The sequence below is a fragment of the Neolamprologus brichardi genome, chromosome 10, assembly GCF_056152115.1.
Source record: "Neolamprologus brichardi isolate AB-2024 chromosome 10, ASM5615211v1, whole genome shotgun sequence".
Taxonomy (NCBI): domain Eukaryota; kingdom Metazoa; phylum Chordata; class Actinopteri; order Cichliformes; family Cichlidae; genus Neolamprologus; species Neolamprologus brichardi.
Window position 1 is genome coordinate 9144859 of NC_142113.1, and position 18928 is coordinate 9163786.

Here is an 18928-nt window from a genome sequence, read left to right on the forward strand (position 1 = left end):
CAAAGAGATGCCACACACTTTGTCCACACTACTGCAGCAACCAAAATTTAGTCAAACCATTGTAGTCAATATTCTGAGAAAGATAAGCAATAGTTTATGAGTCATATTATTTCTCAATCAAAAAATACAAACTACAATTTCTTTCTTAGTTTTAACTTATACTGTTTCTTGTCTTGTTATTAATTTCAAATTTTTAGAGAAGCCTAAAATGTTCTTAAAAGAATAGTTCAACACACTTGCTGTTAAAATGTGTGTGTGATCACTCCTTTGACTAACCACTCAGTATTTCCTATATAATGACAGGCAGCAGAGAGCAGGAAACTGATGATTTTGGCATTCACGTCACCACTTTGTTTCATAACTGAAAGTGTTCAGTCTATCCGTACCAATCAACCACAACACTAACAGCACTGACAGGTAACAACTAACATCCATCATCTAGCTGCAGTGCAACCTTGGCTGCTAACCTTCATGTGGAAGTTCTTTTGACATGTACCACCCCTCTAAACATTGTTTGTAGACCATGCACGCAACCTTCTCAGGCAACAGGCCTCTGCAGTGGACCCATAAAAAACACCCAAAGTTTGTTGTTGTGAGATATGAGTGCTAACCACTGTGCCACTATCCTTCTACTGCTGAAAGAACAAAACACACTTTGGTATCCAACTCAAACTAAGCCAAAATTCCAGCTATTTGTTTTCTTCACTGCTTATCCAGCTTAAGGTCGTGGGGTTACTGAAGCCTGACCTAGCTGTCACAGGATGAGAGGCAAGGTATGTCCCAGATAGTTTAGCCCTTAGGTTTGAAACTGGGGACCTAGGGGCCAAAAAATAAACAAACAAATAAATAAAAACTACATTTTAAAAAAATGTATAACTACAATAACATCGGCTCAAACAGTAGATGTTAATCCAACTTCCTGAGCAAGCTAAGCTGGCTTTAGCTTTATATTTATTATACAGACATACAAATCTGTCAAAATGTTGAAGTATCTGTTTTTGAACAATTTATACTAGATTTGTTACCAGAAGCTGATAGTCCCGTGTTCCTTAAAATAAATACGAGCAGCTTTGTTTATAACTTGAGAAACACTGAAGGACAATTTTTTCACAAAGTCTAAATATTTCAGTGGAGCGCTGATAACGATTTGTTTTCCCCATATAAGAAAAGATTATTTCCAAGGAAGAGTACTGGAACACACTTCTGGGCCAATCTCTTTTCTGAAGTTTCATATCTTAAAAGTTTAGCAAATCAAAGTGGACTGTTTCCAGTTTGTCTAATCAAAAGCTCTGTGTTTTCCAAGTGTGTTTGTGTTTGTGTGAGGTCTGGTGTGGTTTAACTCACCAGGGAGGGTTTGATGCCAATGCTCTCAGCTGCCTGGAAAGCTAGAGTCAGATTCCGGACCTGAAGAAAAAAAACAAACAAAAAACGCTCATATCGGGAAACAGAGAAAATATGAACGTCTCGGTCATTCTGCAACACCACACATGCAGGAAGAATCAGAAACAATAAGCTCACAAATACCATAATAAACCATACAATATCCCAAGAGACCGTTTGAAGCCTACATAAGCCTCTGCTTTTCTGTGTCCATATTGACTCATGTTTATCTGATAAGTTTAAAGCCATACTGGTTGAGAGCTATCTGGAAATCCAATTTAGATCCCCTTGAAGCCTGTAACACAAAACTGTTTGTGTTTGTATAATTACATCTCTACAGAAAGCACATGATGAGTGTAAAGAACAAAGTAACCCCTCCATGTGAGCACTGCTGATAGAAAGTCAAACTCATCAATGTACTGAATGCTATGCTTCTCCCTAACTTGGGTTAAAATTTTCTCTTTCTTTCCTTCGTACCGAGAGCACAGGTCCCCGACTCATGAATAGAAACTCTTGTGATCTCTTGTGATCGCTCAAACCTTCATATTAACTGCCTTGAGGCAGATAATATCACAGCTGGGATGACGAATTGATAAATTATGAATTCTTAATAATTAGTTCTGCAGCTGCAGACCTTCACCTAAAATACAGGTTCGCCTATAATGTCATCTTTCTTAAAAATTCCGTATGATAAAGGGGTGAAGGAGGGCAGCAGTGGGAATACTGGGAGGACAGATTACACTGGGAGAAAGGTGGGTGTTTGGGCCTTGGGGAAAGTCACTCAGCAAGAGTTATTAAAGGCAATGCAGCTCAATTGAATTATTCAGAGAGAGATAGGTTGTGCAATGTTTCTGTCATCACCTTAATGTTACACTTTCACACTGACATAACCCTGTGTACGCACGCCTGCATCACTAATTTGTCACGTAGGATGTGTCAGGCCTTGTCGGAGGTGTTTGTCTATTGTTTTAATCTTGTAGCGGTGGGGTGAAGGACCCACAGTCCCCAGAGAGGAGCCATATTGTTTGCAGCACTACTGTATGTACCACCTGCATGTCTGCATTACACAGCCGTCAGCACTAAGCTATAACTGCTGCTCAGTGCTCCAAATCACTTAGACTACAGAAATGGCTACATTCATAATTCATACTGTCTCTTACTGCAAAATGAACAATGTAGCAATGCTATAAAACCTAAACATATATGTACAGGAAGCCGGTAATATGCGAGTTAATGATGGAAAAAATGTCTCCTGCAAAATAGCTTCAGAGTATTACAGGGCTGTTATCGTCCTCCTGGTGATCTTTCACATGAACACATCAGAGGTTGATCATTTTTATGGCTGACATTCTACTCAAACAAGATGTTGGAGCTTTATGTGCACTTCTGGAGACTGAGTTGTCAGGTTGAACGTGCACTTTGCCCTGCAGCCTTAATCAGAGAGAACATTCATCCTGAGACTGAAGAAATAAAAGATGAAAGCAGGCAGAGTGAGTTCATCAAACAAAAAAAAAAAAAAAAATACAAGCGGCTTCTCTGAATTTGAGTTGGAATTCAGAGAAGACAGACAGATATACGTCAAAATATCTGTCTGTCACTTAATCTTACGTAGGTGAAATGTTTTTTCCAGCATTTAGTCAGAGAGTGCTGCAGTAACCTCCAACAGTATGCACTTTTCTCTACATGTGAGTTTACTCCAGCGTACCGGTTCAAGCTGACATGAAACCAGAAATTTGCTCAAATATGGGTGTATTAGCTCGTGCGGGTTATGACCCAGTGATCACTGTTAGAGAGAATTCATCCTAAGAATAAGAAAAATGACCCTGACTGCATTAAACATTGGAATACCATATAAGACAATATTAAATCATTTCATATATAAAAAAATTAATAATGGAGCAGCTCCTAAAATAGTAAAACAGGCAATAAAGATAAATATATAAATAAGTCAAGATCAGTATATTTCCAGGTAGAGGAGGGCGATATGACCAAAAATATTTATCACGATATACATTTGAAAATTTGCGATAAAGATATAACTGACGATATAATTGACACTAGACAAAATACTTTACAACTCCACAACTTTATTAGTGCAAAAAAACCAAACAAAACATCAATGTATTTTCACTTAAACAAGCAGCTATTTTTTATGTGCATTAAAGTTATATAATATAAAAAATTAACAGTGCAAATGCAAATTCCTTGCTGACAGTTTAACCAAAAAGCATTTGCAGTGGAAATTGATTGGCCGACATATCCTCAGCATAACCATGTATAATATCCACAAAACTTAAAAAGAGGTTATAGACACACAATACAGTAATATTATGTTGAAGCACAGTAGTATCACTCCGTGAGGCTACTGTCTACCATAACTGTAATGCTCCATCAAGCGGTGCAGGTTTGTAGCTTAGCAAAGTCGTACTGAAACATTTGACAGATTTTCGAGCGCCGTGTACCACATGAAATCGTTTAGAGGTCAGTAAACACAACCAGAATTCATACATAAGGGGCACTGTCGATTTTCAGAAAAATCAAAGGATTGAGTTTTAGTATTTTCCATATTTTCCAAAAAACGCGGTAATAACGACAGCCAGCTAGCGTGCTCTACAAAAAATAGTGCTTTGTTGTGTATCTGACGGACGAAAGCTAAACGAGTTCCACACCACTGAAGTTGCAGCATTTTTACAAACCAATTCATCCGTTTCATACAAACGATCTGGTTTCGCGCTTCTAATTCTCTGTCGCCGCCATGCTTTTTCCGCCATGTGAGTATGAAAACAAAGGCACTGCGCATGCGCGCTTTACCCATATTCTATCGCGATATTTCATTTTCTTATCGTTGCCCAACATTATATCGGTATTACCGTGAACGGTATAATATGGCCCAGCCCTATTTCCAGGCTTATCTTATTTCTCTCTGCTTTAAAAAAAACCATTAAATTAGACAAGTCACGTATTTAGGAGTGACAAGCGTGTCCAAACTTTGGATAGCGAAGTAACCTGGAATGTAGTTTGCAATGGAAAAAAGAGGAAAATAAAAACTGCAATTCTTTTAAAACAGCAATGATGTCGTAGAACATACTTTAGCAACATTTTTTTTCTGGCACAACTTCACCCACTTCCAAGGTACATGGAGAAGACAAGGATCTGATGACGTGAAGACTCAGTGACACTAAAAGTGTTAGAGACCAACTTTACCCGATAGACCACCTAATAGAAGGTACTTTAGTCAGGACCACAACAGTCAAAAGATTTTCCTGATCTGCAGTGAGTGATATCAGGCCGTATGATCTTCTGTTTAACATACATGGAAAGCCACTGGTGGGAAGAAGTATCACAGAAGACAGCAGGCATCAGTGACAACAGATATGACACTGATAGTCAGATATATCAAGTCAGGTATAATATGAATGTAGGTGCCAGGGTGGAGGCGGGTTGCAAAGTACCTTGCAGATATGCAGAAACTGTTTAAGCTATTTCAAGGTTAAAACAGCTTAAAGAGCATGCTCTACATGTTCTGGGCCCTGACATCAGCTCATCTGCTGATGACCAGTCAGTGCTCCTCACAGAGAACAGTGTGAATTCAGCCTTGCGTAAGTACTGCTCCAAACTTGAGTTAACATGACTGATAAACAAAGAACCAAATGTGGCATTAAGGATTAAAAGTGTCAAAAAACAGCAAAGCACAATTTACTAATTGAAGTAATCTAATAAATTTAGATTTATACATTAATTTGCTCACTTGTAGACACTCATTGCTATAACTCTCTCCTGGTTTGAACCTAAAATTTCAATCACCAGTTCAGCTCTTGTCTAATTTGATGGACAAACTAATGGGGCAGAAGCATCTCTCAGGTCCTGTGTGAGATCTTTGGTGGATTCTTTTTCTAATTCTTAAGGACTTGACTTTCAGGTGTTGCTTCTTATGTGCTTGACTTTTAAGGACGCACAGCGGAACATATGTACAGAAGCGTAGAGCTGCCACCCAGGCAAAAGAAAAATACAAGTGTATCACGTTATAACGTGAAAAGTTTATTGTTCTAACAAGATACTTTTCCTGTTTGTACAATATACTATCATGTTTGTACAATATACTTTTCACGTTTGAACAACATAACATCACGTTATTACAATATACATAATTATCACGTTCGTACAATATAATTATCACGTTCGTACAATATAAATATTATATTGTACGAACGTGATAATTATGTATATTGTAATAACGTGATATTATGTTGTTCAAACGTGAAAAGTATATTGTACAAACATGATAGTATATTGTACAAACAGGAAAAGTATCTTGTTAGAACAATAAATTTTTCACGTTATAACGTGATACACTTGTATTTTTCTTTTGCCTGGGTGGCAGCTCTACTCTTCCGTACATATGAATAAAAAAGCAGTCCAAAAAATTTCCAAAGAAAAGGTTCAGAAGACCTTGAAAAAGCCCAGAGAACTATTGTTCAAGACCACTTTAAAAATCACATGAAAGTCTGGCTCGATCGAAGCAAAACATGAAGAAACTAGGGGTTTTGCACAGTACTATAAATACAATTGATAATGTACATCTGCATCTGTTTTATAAATACTTAGAACTTATAAATGCAATATATACATTTCCAATGGGTTTCGTTGTTTAGGCGGTTCTGATTAACTGCTGGTGAGCCACTGTGTGTGTGTGTACGTGTTTGCGTGATTGCATGTGTGCTCAGCGTTCCTGTATTTTTCTACCTTATCTTGACTGATGAGTTCGTGGTAAGGGATGTGGGCAGGCAGATATGTGTGCAATAGGGCACAGAAAGCCAGGCCATCACTCCAACTGCTGCTGAAGTTGGTCACATCGATATTCTGAAGGCACAAGGAAAAAAAGTAAAAAAAAGTAAAAGAGATTTAAAAAAATGAATTAGAGCAACATAATTTCAATAAAAATAATGATAATCAGCATAAAGTGCTAATAATTCAGGTAGAAGCACTAACAGCCTCTTGACAACATCACCATGTGGTGAAAAAGAAATCCATTAGGTCATAAAATCAAAGGAAAAATAATTAAAATTTAATCAAATTTGAAAGATGCAGAACAGCAGAAGAGTCCAGTCATGGATATTAGGAGGATCTTCTTTCTTGAATCACTTCAAAACAACAATGCTATCTCTGATCTCCTCTGACTGAAGGACATGCATAGCAGCACGTCCAGTTTGTTTGGTTTTAGTTATGTGATTCTCAGAGCATCATCACCTCGTGCACGGAGCATACAGCATATTCAGAGTATGATAACAGGAGAGGAGCTCGGAGGACACACTTCCTCTGGGCCATTGTTTGGAGGGTGCAGACTCTCTGTATAACAGATAAGTTATTTACAGTCTTCCTGTTTCATCCCTCTCATACGCTTTGGGAACAGAGCTCACAGCAAGGGAGGCCCCCGTGAGTCATGGGTACGTGTGTTAGATTCCTCCCATATATTATACGAAACTGGGGAAATTTACACTGCTTTGATCTGGATTCATCCTGTTAAGGTGGAAATAATCTAAGAGTCCTAAACGTAGATATTCATTTGTTTTGTTTTAGCATGGTAACATGCAAAATAAATTAAAGCTACAATATGAATCTAAGAGCTATTAGATTCACATAGCATAGTATATTCTAGTTTCATGTAATAGAAAGCACAGCAATGGATAATGGGACTGTCATTAGTTTTCCATCATCTGGTCATTAAGTATGAAACAATTAACCATCATTGTTATGGACTGTCGACCTGTCCATGATGTACTCCCACCTCTCACCCAGTAACAGCTGGGCTAGGTTACAAAAGCCCTACCTCACCCCCGGAGTGGCTAGGTGGTTAGGAAAATAGGTGGGACAATGAACTATAAAGGGCACTGTGATCTGAGAAATCTTACTTCAAGCATGTTTACTACTTCTATTGAGGAACCAAAGGGAACATTAGGGTCAGTTTATATTAAAACTGGAGTACGCAAGAAAGAAATGCAAAGATAATTACAAATGACAGAAAAAAGTGGACATGTAGTAAGAAGCTGTCATAGGCAAGAGTTAGTGCAGCATATACATGGGATAATGTATTTGGATGGATCATATTTGTGGTGATGCAATATAAAACATATTTTAATGGTATTGTGGTATTGTGCCACAGTGATGATAATTATCATTATAACACAGATGGTTGTATAGCCAGTCTCTTGATAAAGTTTTGTTTTGAACTCTTTACTGCACATAATAATGTTTAAATGGTAAATGGACTGGTTCTTATATAGCGCTTTTCTACTCTGTCCGAGCACTCAAAGCGCTTTATACAGCTAATTCATTCACCCAATCACACCCATTCACACAAGCACTTCTAAGCTTAAGTGCTAAGTATCTAACATTCATACACATTCACACTCCGATGGATGCATCGAAGAGCAACATGGGGTTAGTATCTTGCCCAAGGATATTTGGCATGCAGACTGGAACAGCCTGGGATCGAACCACCGACCTTCTGGTTAGTGCCTGATCCGCTCTGCCACCTGAGCTACAGCCACCCTAAACACAGTTTTATTTTATATCTCCCAGTCACATTTAAGCACATTGACCTGCATTGTCCTGTACAGAACGTGCCATAAAAATGCAGTTTGATCGATAGAGAGGAATAGACAGTGTTTGGGATAAGAACTGCATTAAAGATCTTTTTGGGTACATCAGTGCGTCTGTAAACACAGCATTAGCTCCAGGGAGATGCTAAAGATGTGACATGTATTTGTTTACTGTTGCTCTAAGCCGGTGGTCTTCAATCCTTGCCCCGGGGCCTGAGGGCTGCTGATTTTCATTCTACAAATCGAATCAGCGACTGATCCATACATGTGACGCCAGGTGAATGTAATTAACTACCTGATGGGATAGAAAAACAACAACTCTGGGTCCTGAGGACAGAAATTCAAAATCACAACTCTAAGTCACTGCAGTAATCAATATCCTCTGAGTTTCTAAGAAATGTTGACAGTTGTTCACTCGTCTACTTTGGTGTTAGAGGTTAGCTCAACTTAAAACCAGCTGCAGTTTCAGGGTGAGAGACTAAACCGACGATAAGAGAAGGAAGAAGTGGTGCTATGCTGGGTTGTGATGTGGCTGAGACATTTACACATATCTACTGTGGTATATGATGCTATTTAACTGCTACGAAAGTGAGAATAGCTAAACCAGCGCAGAAGAGCTTGAGCCATGCTTTTATAGTTTCACTTTACAGATGCCCCCTAAAGGCCTCATATGCATGCAATTATAAAGTTACCGTTTTGAAAAGGGGACAGCTGTATGGTTACAGTCACTGAATGCATGTGTGTGTGTCTGCATGATGTGGCTGTGCAGAGCAAGCAGTTTGCATGTTGCTGCTTTCTTGGAACAGCTCCTCCAAATTACATGTGACAGTGATTGAAATCACTTTTCTCAGAAAAGCAAGAAAAAGATAAGCAGACATATAGTGTCTTCATGAAGAACTGTCTTTGTGTGACTTTTAGTCCCTGTAAAAGTTAGAAATCTTTCATCTGTGCTCTTTTTTGTAGATCATTTAAAGTTTTCAAAGTTTAACCTAAACCTTAATTTCAAGTTTAAGTAATGTTTTGGATTTCAGTCGTGAGGCTTAATCTTAAGCTTAAGAGGCTTGGTGTCAATGCCCATCCATGTGCACTGTCAGTTTGTAACTTGAGAAAACATAAAACTCACAAATATAAAACATGAGAGCTGGTCAACCAAACAAGCTGATCCAATTTGTGTCATAATGTGGCTCAGCAGTGCGTATCGCCCTAATGTTTTAATATAAGACCTCCCGACATCTGGGGATTCTGCAGAAGAGAGTATGGATGGAGTCCGGGAGGATCAGAGCATCGGGGGGCTCCTGGACATTCTCTGGCACAATCTGGCGGTATCAGATACAGCAATACATAAAGTTCTAGAGGTTCTCAATTGGACTCATCTCTGTGGAATGTGAGGGCCAGTCATTGGCATCAATGCCTTGGTCATCCCAGAAGTGCCTACACATTCTGATCACATGAGGCCAGACAGTGTCATGTGCTAGGAGGAACACAAAGCTCACTGTACCAGCGTAATGTCTGAAAATGGGTAGTGTTGGCTAGCGCACAGAAGTCTGTGCAGCCCTCTATCACTAACCCAATGCCAAACCCGTCATGCCGGATGGTGTTGCATACAGTGTCACCAGACGCTTTAACATATGATCAGCGTAAACCTGCTTTTATCTGTGAGGATAATGGCCTGCCAGTGGTGGCTAGTTCTGGTGTTCTCTAGTTAATGTCAGTTGCATTGCATAGTGCTGGACTGTGACCACAAATTCCATTAAAAAGGTGTCAGGCCCTCACGCCACCCTCATGGAGTCTCTTTGTGACAGTTTGGTCAGAAAAATGCATGATTAACTCTGTCTTAACTCTTTAACCGTATTGTCCTGTTACCTTCTTGAGACTTTCTTGAGACTGTTCTAGCACATGCAGGAGATCATGGAGAAGCTGGACTGCCTGTGCAACTTGAATAAGACTGCAGGTACCAGAATAAAATGCAAAATTAGATAAAGATCAGCCAGGATGGATAAGGAGAGAGCAGTGGTCTTTAGATACCGCTTTAAAAAAACATTGGTTTTTGGGTGTTGTTTGATGTTGCCTCTGAAAACATAGTTCAACTTGAGGAGTACTAATAACTTCAGGTGGTATGTGTGTGCACAGACTCTAAAATTTGCACAATGAATATTTATCACACTATTAATGGAGAATGAAAGTGTGTTTTTGTTTGAGTCATCAAGCCAAGCTGCAAAACATCTGTGGTCACAATGAGTTCTGAAGGAGCAGGAAGTCCTGAGCTCAGGCTTTGTTCACATTCAAGGAAAGCAATAAACACATGATGCAAGAAATTTTAAAGGAAGTTCCTGTCATTATATATATATTTTATAGCCCCTTGACAACCCTCAATAACTATTATTAATATACAGTGACATGTTCATAAACTGACACCGAAAGCGAAGATGCCCTGTTTTCATCTGTCGGCTACGAGCCTGTTGCATGTGAAGGCCAGACCTGTGCAGTCATGTCAGATCACATTCCTCTCACAGCTCCCCATTCCCTCTCGTAGCTGGCTCAGCAGCAGCACTAATCACAGTGTGTGTGTGTGTGTGTGTGTGCGTGTGTGTGCGTGTGTGTGTGTGTGCGTGTGTGTGTGTGTGTGTGTGCGCGCGCGCGCGTGTATATGTGCGTCCATCCTACTGTATGTGCAAACATACAAAGACATGCACAGTCAGACTTCAGGACAAAGATGGACAGTGACAAATAAGTTGATAAGAAAAAACTGCAAAGGGCAGATTCGCATGTGTGACATATGTGTGAGGGATAGGATGTGGCTGGATAGGGAGACTGAGTAGAGCACATTTTGACCCAGCCCAGAGCTGGTGGTATAGGTATGTCTGAGTTCAGGGTGGGTGCTGGAGTTCGTTCAGGGTGGAAAGAGAGGGACAGGCATGAATGCTAAACCAGCAGTGGACAACAACAGCTCTCTGGGAGCCGGATCAGAAAAGCAAACACAGCATCAAGCGACAGGAAGTGTCTCGTTCTGCACAAAAGGCAGAACCGCCACATTTTAGGGCTCAGAGAAAAAGAGTATGAGAGAGAAGCAGGGAGAGAGAAAAGACATCCACACATACTGGATGCAAATATTAATAGCATTAATAGCTAAAACATGGTGACAAAATCCCCAGAGAGCCATGCCACGCAAACATTTACTCTTATGACTGTTTGAATAGCCTATAACATTCTGGTCCTTCTAAAAGAGCACAAACAGCATTTTAAAAATCTTCCAGAGTCATAAAACAGACAACAGAACAGTTAAAGTTATAAAACTGAAATTCTGCAAAACATGATTTCATTTTCAAAAAAACAAACACGATCATAAAATCGATCAGTGAGGACTATTTTCCTGTCAATAAACAAAACAAAAATCTAATAATCATTTAAGGCCTTTGAGTTGCTTTAGCTGTGGTGGACATTAAAAGGTCAAGGACATGTCACATCCATCCTGGATGACACGTCCTTCCTGCTGTAAACCAACCACACAAGCTGGCTGGCTGAAGCGCACACAGACGGTGATTAACACCGCAGAAACAAAAGGAAAGGGTGTGCGCTCCTGGTGCCACATAAGGATGATAGCACACTGCTGTAATGCTGTCAGGGCAGCTGATACTCCGATTTCAGACATGGCGTAAATGCAAGTACGGCAAGTAAACCTATGCTATGGCAGATAAACTGAATTACAGTACATATCAAACACACAGTTTGTCAAAACCCCAAGTAGGAAATATCAGGCTGGAGGGTTATTTTCTGACATTTCCCATCAAATACATGAATTGGGCACCAGAAATGCACCCAACCTATCGAAATCCTGAATGAGTGAAAAGCAAACATGAGAACAGACAAGTGAAATGAACAAAGAAGGGAAAGAAAGAAAAGACATAGAAGGAAGTGAGAAGGAGAAAATCTTAATAAATCTCGTAATGAAACATAGTTTTGAGCACTGATGGGCAGAAGTCCCAGGCAGGTGGGACCATGGAGATAAAGTAAGCAATCACAGGAGTTCTCCACAGACTCAGCTTGTTGATTGCATTAGGCTTTTCTGTATGGGGATAAAGAGCAGGGAGTGCAACAGAATGTCAAAGAAGGCACACAGGTGAATCGAAGCCACAATTCACAACCGTTCTGTCTATTGTGAGCCACCTGCAAATAGATATAATGTAATGCAGTGTAAGCTGCCAGTTACTATGCAGTTTAGACTAAAAACAGCACACCTCTAACTTAGCTGTAAACACAGTGTTACCAATCCCAACAAGGAAAAGCTTGAAAAAACATTGTGTGCATGGTGAAAAGGCATCCCTGTACTTCTAAATTTGCTTAAAAAGAGAAACATCATCTCCACCATTACTGCTCAAAAAACTTCAGATGAGCAGCAGATTCAAACCCAAACTGTTTTTACCTACCATTGCACCACCGTGCTGTGCCGTGCGCTCTCGTATGTTGGAGTTGAATCTGATCATGATGAATAGTTATCTAGCCTCCTATCAAATTTAAGCAGATTTTAGTCTTGATAGCTACATACTGTACAGGCACCTTTTAGACTTCTAATTAACAGAAAACTAAGAGAAGATCAGTTTGTTGTGGCCAATTGTCACTTATTATATTTAGACATAAAGTGACTTTTTTTCCTGACAGGGTGACCAGATTTAACCCAGAAACGAACATCATCATCCATGGATGCTGGGTTCTTGGTGAGATTATTCAGTCTATGATATTGATAGTCTGTGATGAAATTATCATTCTAATTAATTACTTTTACCACAGTGCAATGATCAACTTATTTGTCACTCCATGTGGACCCTAAACCTTAAAGAACTAATGCTTGCCTTTGAACCTGCGGATATTTCCGCTCTGTCTTCTTACCTGATTAAAACCAATAAAAATAAATAAAACTTATTCATCGATATGCCACAGTGACCCTTTAATTTGACATCTCATCAATTCCTTTAATTGTTATGCTGAGAATACCTAGCTCTACAGTGACAACAAGGCACATGAATCCACAATAGGCACTTTGCACAAGCACTTAACTCTTTTCACACACACCAGATGCTAAAAGCTACTCAATATGCATTTGTTTTAATGCACTTCAACCCAGACAGCCTCAATATTATATCATTTATAAGAAAACACATGTACTAAAATATTCCAGACAAATCCTGTCTAATCACCTGTAATTTGTTATTTTACAATCACGATCTCACCCCACAGGTACAGTTAATCCTCCATTTATAGAACTTAGTAATGTCTACTCCTATCCTCTTCCCCTCCCTGATGTCTGACCTTCATTCCACACTCTCCTGGGGGGTCCATTCCTGTCTTTCAATGGTTTTCTGCATGTGTGTGAGTTCCCAGACGAGGCCGGATAAGCTGTGCTCTGTCAGGGCCTAATGTTCACAGCCCTTTGGTCATTGTTTCCATCTCGAACAAACAACGCATTTATTTTTGTTTGGCTTCTATGGTTAATTGAGGAAAAAAAAAAAGCTTAAAAAGTGTCCGGAGTTGTCCTAAATTAAGACATCAAAGAGCCTGATAAATATACAAATGTTCAAGAAAGGCTTTTTTGCTTACTGAACGTGGCCAAAAAAGGCTACAAGTAAACATCTTACTCTTCAATGTCACAAGATGGTTTTGCCAAATTAGGTGAAAAAAGCTTTCAAAAGTTCTGACACAATGACATGAGACCAAAATAACCAAATATACAGTGGCTTGCAAAAGTATTCGGCCCCCTTGAACTTTCCACATTTTGTCACATTACAGCCACAAACATGAATCAATTTTTATCTGAAAACTGCTGTTCACAAATGCTGTCCATCTAATCTGACTGAGCTGGAGCTGTTTTGCAAAGAAGAATGGGCAGGAATTTCAGTCTCTAGATGTGCAAAGCTGGTAGAGACAGACCCTAAAAGACTGGCAGCTGTAAGTGCAGCAAAAGGTGGTTCTACAAAGTATTGAATCAGGGGGCTGAATAATTACGCACAGCCCACTTTTCCGTTATTTATTTGTAAAAAATGTTTGGAATCATGTATGATTTTGGTTCCACTTCTCACGTGTAAACCACTTTGTATTGGTCTTTCACGTGGAATTCCAATAAAATTGATTCATGTTTGTGGCTGTAATGTGACAAAATGTGGAAAAGTTCAAGGGGGCCGGAAAATTTTGCAAGCCACTGTAAAATGAATGAATCATTTCTAGATATGTAAATTGTGCAGTTCGTTGTGTGATTTTTGTGGTTTGTTTGTTGTTCAGGAGCAATCTGCACTTTATTGATGTAAAAACGGAGTCAGAGCACAGGGGCGAAAAAAAAGAAATCCCACACACATATTAAGCACAAAGCAGCGAGTTTCAGGCAAAGTTGTTCTGGCACAAGAACCTGCACCTTTGAGTCTGATCTAACAAGCTGCCTTGAAAACCAGTGCAACACAAGTTATATAAAAGCAGTCTTGTGTTTCAAGTCTGTGTCCAGTCCAGCACTGACGTGGACAGGATCTCTTGTGAATACTAATTTCCTGTGAGAGGCCTCTTTACTCTCTCCCACAGGGCAGAGTCAATCAGAGCGAGCTTAAGGTCTTCTCCGATTGATCTGAGCTTCCCAGAATCTGACATTTTAGGTGTGACAGAGTCTGCCTGGGCTCACACCTCATCCTCCCTGAGAGTTCTAATGCAGGCTGGGCTTTCAGCTACTCTGAGGATACTCTATGTTACTTGGGTTTGGAAGCAGCTGGTGGATAAATGCACCCCTTCTCACATCGCATTCTCCCTAAGGGGTGCAAGACTGCTTCTCCATGGTGATAGCACAGCTATTGTACTCAGTACTTGCGTGTTTACATGCATGTAATTTGCAGTGTTTCCCTTTCCCCCCCCCCTTGAACTGTATTAACCATTACGGTCTGTCCAGAAACCCCACCCAGCAAACAAGCTGACAACAGCGAATCATCATAAAGTACATTAAGACACTTAGATTATGATAACTCACTGTTTTCTACAGCATCTATATAAATTAAAGCATACATGTACAGAACCCAAACATATGTGAAACAAGCTGGAAGGTGAGATGAAGCTGTTTTAGCAGACAGATGACTGTGAGTACTGATGTCTTGCAAAGGCTTTGTGCTCGGCCACAATCGCAGACTTATTGTGCCCTCAGGAGCTATAAAGCATCAAATAATTGCTGAGCATGCTTACAATAGCTCCTACTTTCTCTTTCCCTTTAATTAGACTGCTGTTTGACCAAAACGTCTGCCAACAATAGGACTGTAATAACAACTTGCACGGGGGCTGACCTTCCCATCAGTTTTGTCTCAGACTCGCACAACAGCTTTTCTGGCTCTGCAGTGGCAGATGAGCGAGATATAGGAGCTTGTTTCCAGACTCTGCCACTCCAAACCAGAGGGGCAATGGAAAGCGAAGGGTGCACAGTGAAAGCCGCCTCTTCAAACTGACCATTAATTATGTAGCCCGAAGAGGCCGAGGATAAATTACAACTTGCTGACGCTATACTAAAGAGCCAATTAGTGTTGAGGGATTACCTCTTTGACCTTAGTCCACAGCAGGGAGGAGAGGGACTGCAAAGTGTGTGTGGATGTATTGATGACACTAAACCTCACTAACCTTTATCAGAGCACAACACGAGCATGACAGAGAGACACCTGAATGCGGCGTTGTTTCTGGTCCCTTGGTTCAGTTTTCCATCCTGGAGGTGCACAAGGTGTGACATGTCAGTCAGTGTCTCTCAGACACTGGGCCTGTAATCAGGGGCCGAAGCAGCCTGACCTTTCATCAGACGTATGAAGCTCAATGCATCCTATGACAATAAAATTTTCTCTGCCCACCACAGGACTTAGTCACGTGGGTTACATGCTGTGGTGCAGTTTACTCACCACGGTGGCTATCAGTGATGCCCTATGCAGTATGTAACACCAAAGATGCAGGACATATGCATGCATCCATGAAAGCAGAAATCTCTGTGGGTCCAGTGCCAAGAAGAAGGAAAAGGGCAAATAACAGCGGATCACCCTTTTAGAGAGATCCTCCTTTAAATCCTAATGACTCAACTTAACATCAGAGATAAGATAGTGTTAAACTCATCTGCTTCTCTTTTTTCTCATTTGATCGTTGCATAAGAAAAACAAAAGTATTTTTTTTCTCATTTAAATCAAAAACTAAAAAAAAGATTGGTACAAGTTAACAAATATTGATGAGATGTGCAGACAGGAATTACCTCATGTCTCTACTTTACGGAAGTAGTTGCACTTGTTCTCAAAGTAAACATTTTTAAGGCAAACTGCCTAACTAATGGTCCAATACTAAACCCGATTACAGGCCACGCGCATGTCGCACATGGAGAATATGCAAAGGCACGAAGGGACCGCAGCTCTAACCCTATGCCACAGACTGAAACACACCTAGCAGCCAAATCTTCTTAATGCATTCCTGATACTTGCAAATAATCACACGGTGTTGCTAAGCCCTCTGTGAGAGCAGATCATAAGATCCCATAGTTAAATCCACACCAGTAGGAATGAGGCTCTATTAAGGGGTATTAATGTTGTACTGAACTGAATTAAGATTTGCAGTTTAGTTTATTGTTCTTCACGAGAATATTTAAGAGGGAAATATTATTCGTGTGACAGCTAAAGACACTTATTACTTGGTACATTGTCTGTACCAAGTAACAAGTGTCTCTCTAGATCAAACTACAGCCATAGAGAGGTAGTGACATTGTTATGCTGTGTGGGCGCAGCAGAGACTAAACTTCCTGAAGACGCAGCCCGGTGGTTTTGTTTCGATTTTTAATCCCCGTGTTAAAAGATTTCCAGGAAACTCCTGTTTTTCAATGAGCGAGAAAACTGTGCATCAACGAATGCTACAGCAGTGACCTTTCACTACAAGAGAGCGTCTTTAAACATGTTCCCCGCTGCCCGAAGATGTCAAAACAGTCTAAACAATTTGAGCCGGGCAGCCTGTGTTCAGGAGCAGCATTTTATCAGACAGATTGTCAGTTTTATCTCATTAAGTCAGCTGTTTCCATCACAAGAAGATCTGCTGAGCGTGTTTCACCAACATACGCACCATGAGGCCGTCAAGCACCAGTTCTCATAAGAAAAGAAGAGGCAGTGTGGGGTGGGGTGGGGTTGGGTGGGGGAATCAAAGTTCACTGAGCACCACTGTCCTTGTGAAATAGAACTATTGATCTGACAGCTCATCCAATAATTCACTATTTATCACTGTGACAGCTGGGTTTATTTTTAGCAGTTATTATCACCTGTGCTTTCTCATACTTGGTCAAGCCAGAGTTACGTGCTATTAGACTCACCCCCAAACCCCAGAGACGCACAGTCAGTTACATCTGTAACTGTAATTCCTATCAGAAGGCTGAGAGTGATAAAAGAACTGCTTTTTTGGAGGCTGCAGCCAGTCCCCCTGTATAGCTTTAGCATACTGGCACACAAACACAGTGATTACAGTGGTAAATCTCTAATCCCACTGGGGTTAACAGGCTCCTTAAACTAGGTATTAAGGGAGCGTGTTAGCACTAGGCTTCCTGGAACCAGGTAAAGCCGCTGGGAGCACAACAACATAAAAATAAAAAAATGAATGGGCAAGCATAAAAACAGTGCAGGCTGTGAAAATACATACAGGTATAAATCCAGTGTGTCTGTAAGACTGGGTGCTTTGCTTCATTGCTTCCATTACTGCTGTGCCACAGTGATTTCATATCCCCACTGAGATGACAGGAGGAGTAATGTGCCATTACAGTCCGGCACATCACTCATGGCAGGAAAATAAAACAAAAAAAAGAAAAGAAATAGCTACCAAACCTGAGGGCAGACTAACCAATACTGCATACATGTAATATGAAAGGGGGGGACGGGGGTGGGGGGGCTGTCATCTCGCCTTTAAATAAAAAACAGAGGAGTGAAACACTCAAATGAAACCGTCAGACAAAGATGCAGAGAAGAGCAGGGTGTGAAAGTGAGTGGGGCTCGTCTTGTGTCTGAGAGAGGTCTCCGGCCTGTGATCCCTACCGGATAGCCTTCTGTTTTCTTCTGGCACCACTTCAGTAGAGCATTTCTCTTAGATCCTCCATACTCCCGCGCCAGTGCAGCCAAGGGGTCCTTTCTTTCCACACTGTCACAAGGGAAACACGAACCACAATCACATAGAGAGATTTTTTGGGTGGAAGGGGGGAGCAAATTTGCAGTAAGTCATCGAGGGGATAAGTAACCATGCAAACTTGATTGCATATGGTGATCACAGCAAAAGGCTATGTTCAATTATTTCAGTCCCCCCAAACTTTCTATATAAAAGGTAATTCAAGTGGTCCTGATCTAATAACACACAACTTATTTCTGATTTCTCACATGCATGCTTTCAGAAGCTAAAAACTTCCATTCCTCTTTTTTTTTCTTCTTTAGACTCTGGTGTTTTAGTTCAGGAAGGTTACAAAGGTTGGCCATCTTTAAATAACATAAAGGGCTCATAAATATTAACTTTAGAGCTAAAAATGAGCCTGGCTCCATGATCACAGTGTACAATGACCTGCACAACATACCATTATTGAAAAACTAGATCCATTTCAGTCCTGAAAAATTTGAATAAACCCTTTTTAAAAACAAAAACAAACTTTAAAAATAAAATATAATACTCTCTATTCCTACATAGCTTTTCCAAATGTTCCCTGTTTGAAAACTCCCTTCTGAATTCCAGGGCTTCGAATTATCATTACAAGACTGAAGCTTCTTTGGTTTGCTTGTGTATTTGTGTTGGAGTTAAGAGTTGGCTCAAGATTACTTTGGCGTGAATCCAGCATCCACTCTGACTTTAAGTGTTGGGATGTAAACCTTCAGCAAAGTTTTTTTAGTGGCATCTGTTTTACTTTTCATCCATCAAATATTGGCAAACAATACACTCAATGCATTTCTCTA

General features: G+C 40.3%; 1 protein-coding gene across 2 annotated transcripts in view; it reads right to left on the reverse strand.

Moving 5' to 3' along the window:
* specc1 (sperm antigen with calponin homology and coiled-coil domains 1) overlaps positions 1 to 18928 on the reverse strand; it is a 73398-nt gene that overhangs the window by 5714 nt on the left and 48756 nt on the right. Inside the window, exons 12-14 of one of the 2 annotated variants that reach the window (XM_006799538.3) lie at positions 18029 to 18131; positions 6124 to 6240; positions 1345 to 1404 (exon numbers count right to left, since the gene is read on the reverse strand). In XM_006799538.3, the coding sequence (XP_006799601.2) occupies positions 1345 to 1404; positions 6124 to 6240; positions 18029 to 18131 (280 nt within the window). Of the gene's footprint in view, positions 1 to 1344; positions 1405 to 6123; positions 6241 to 18028; positions 18153 to 18928 lie in introns of both variants that reach the window. The other variant, XM_087847154.1, reaches the window with a different exon arrangement.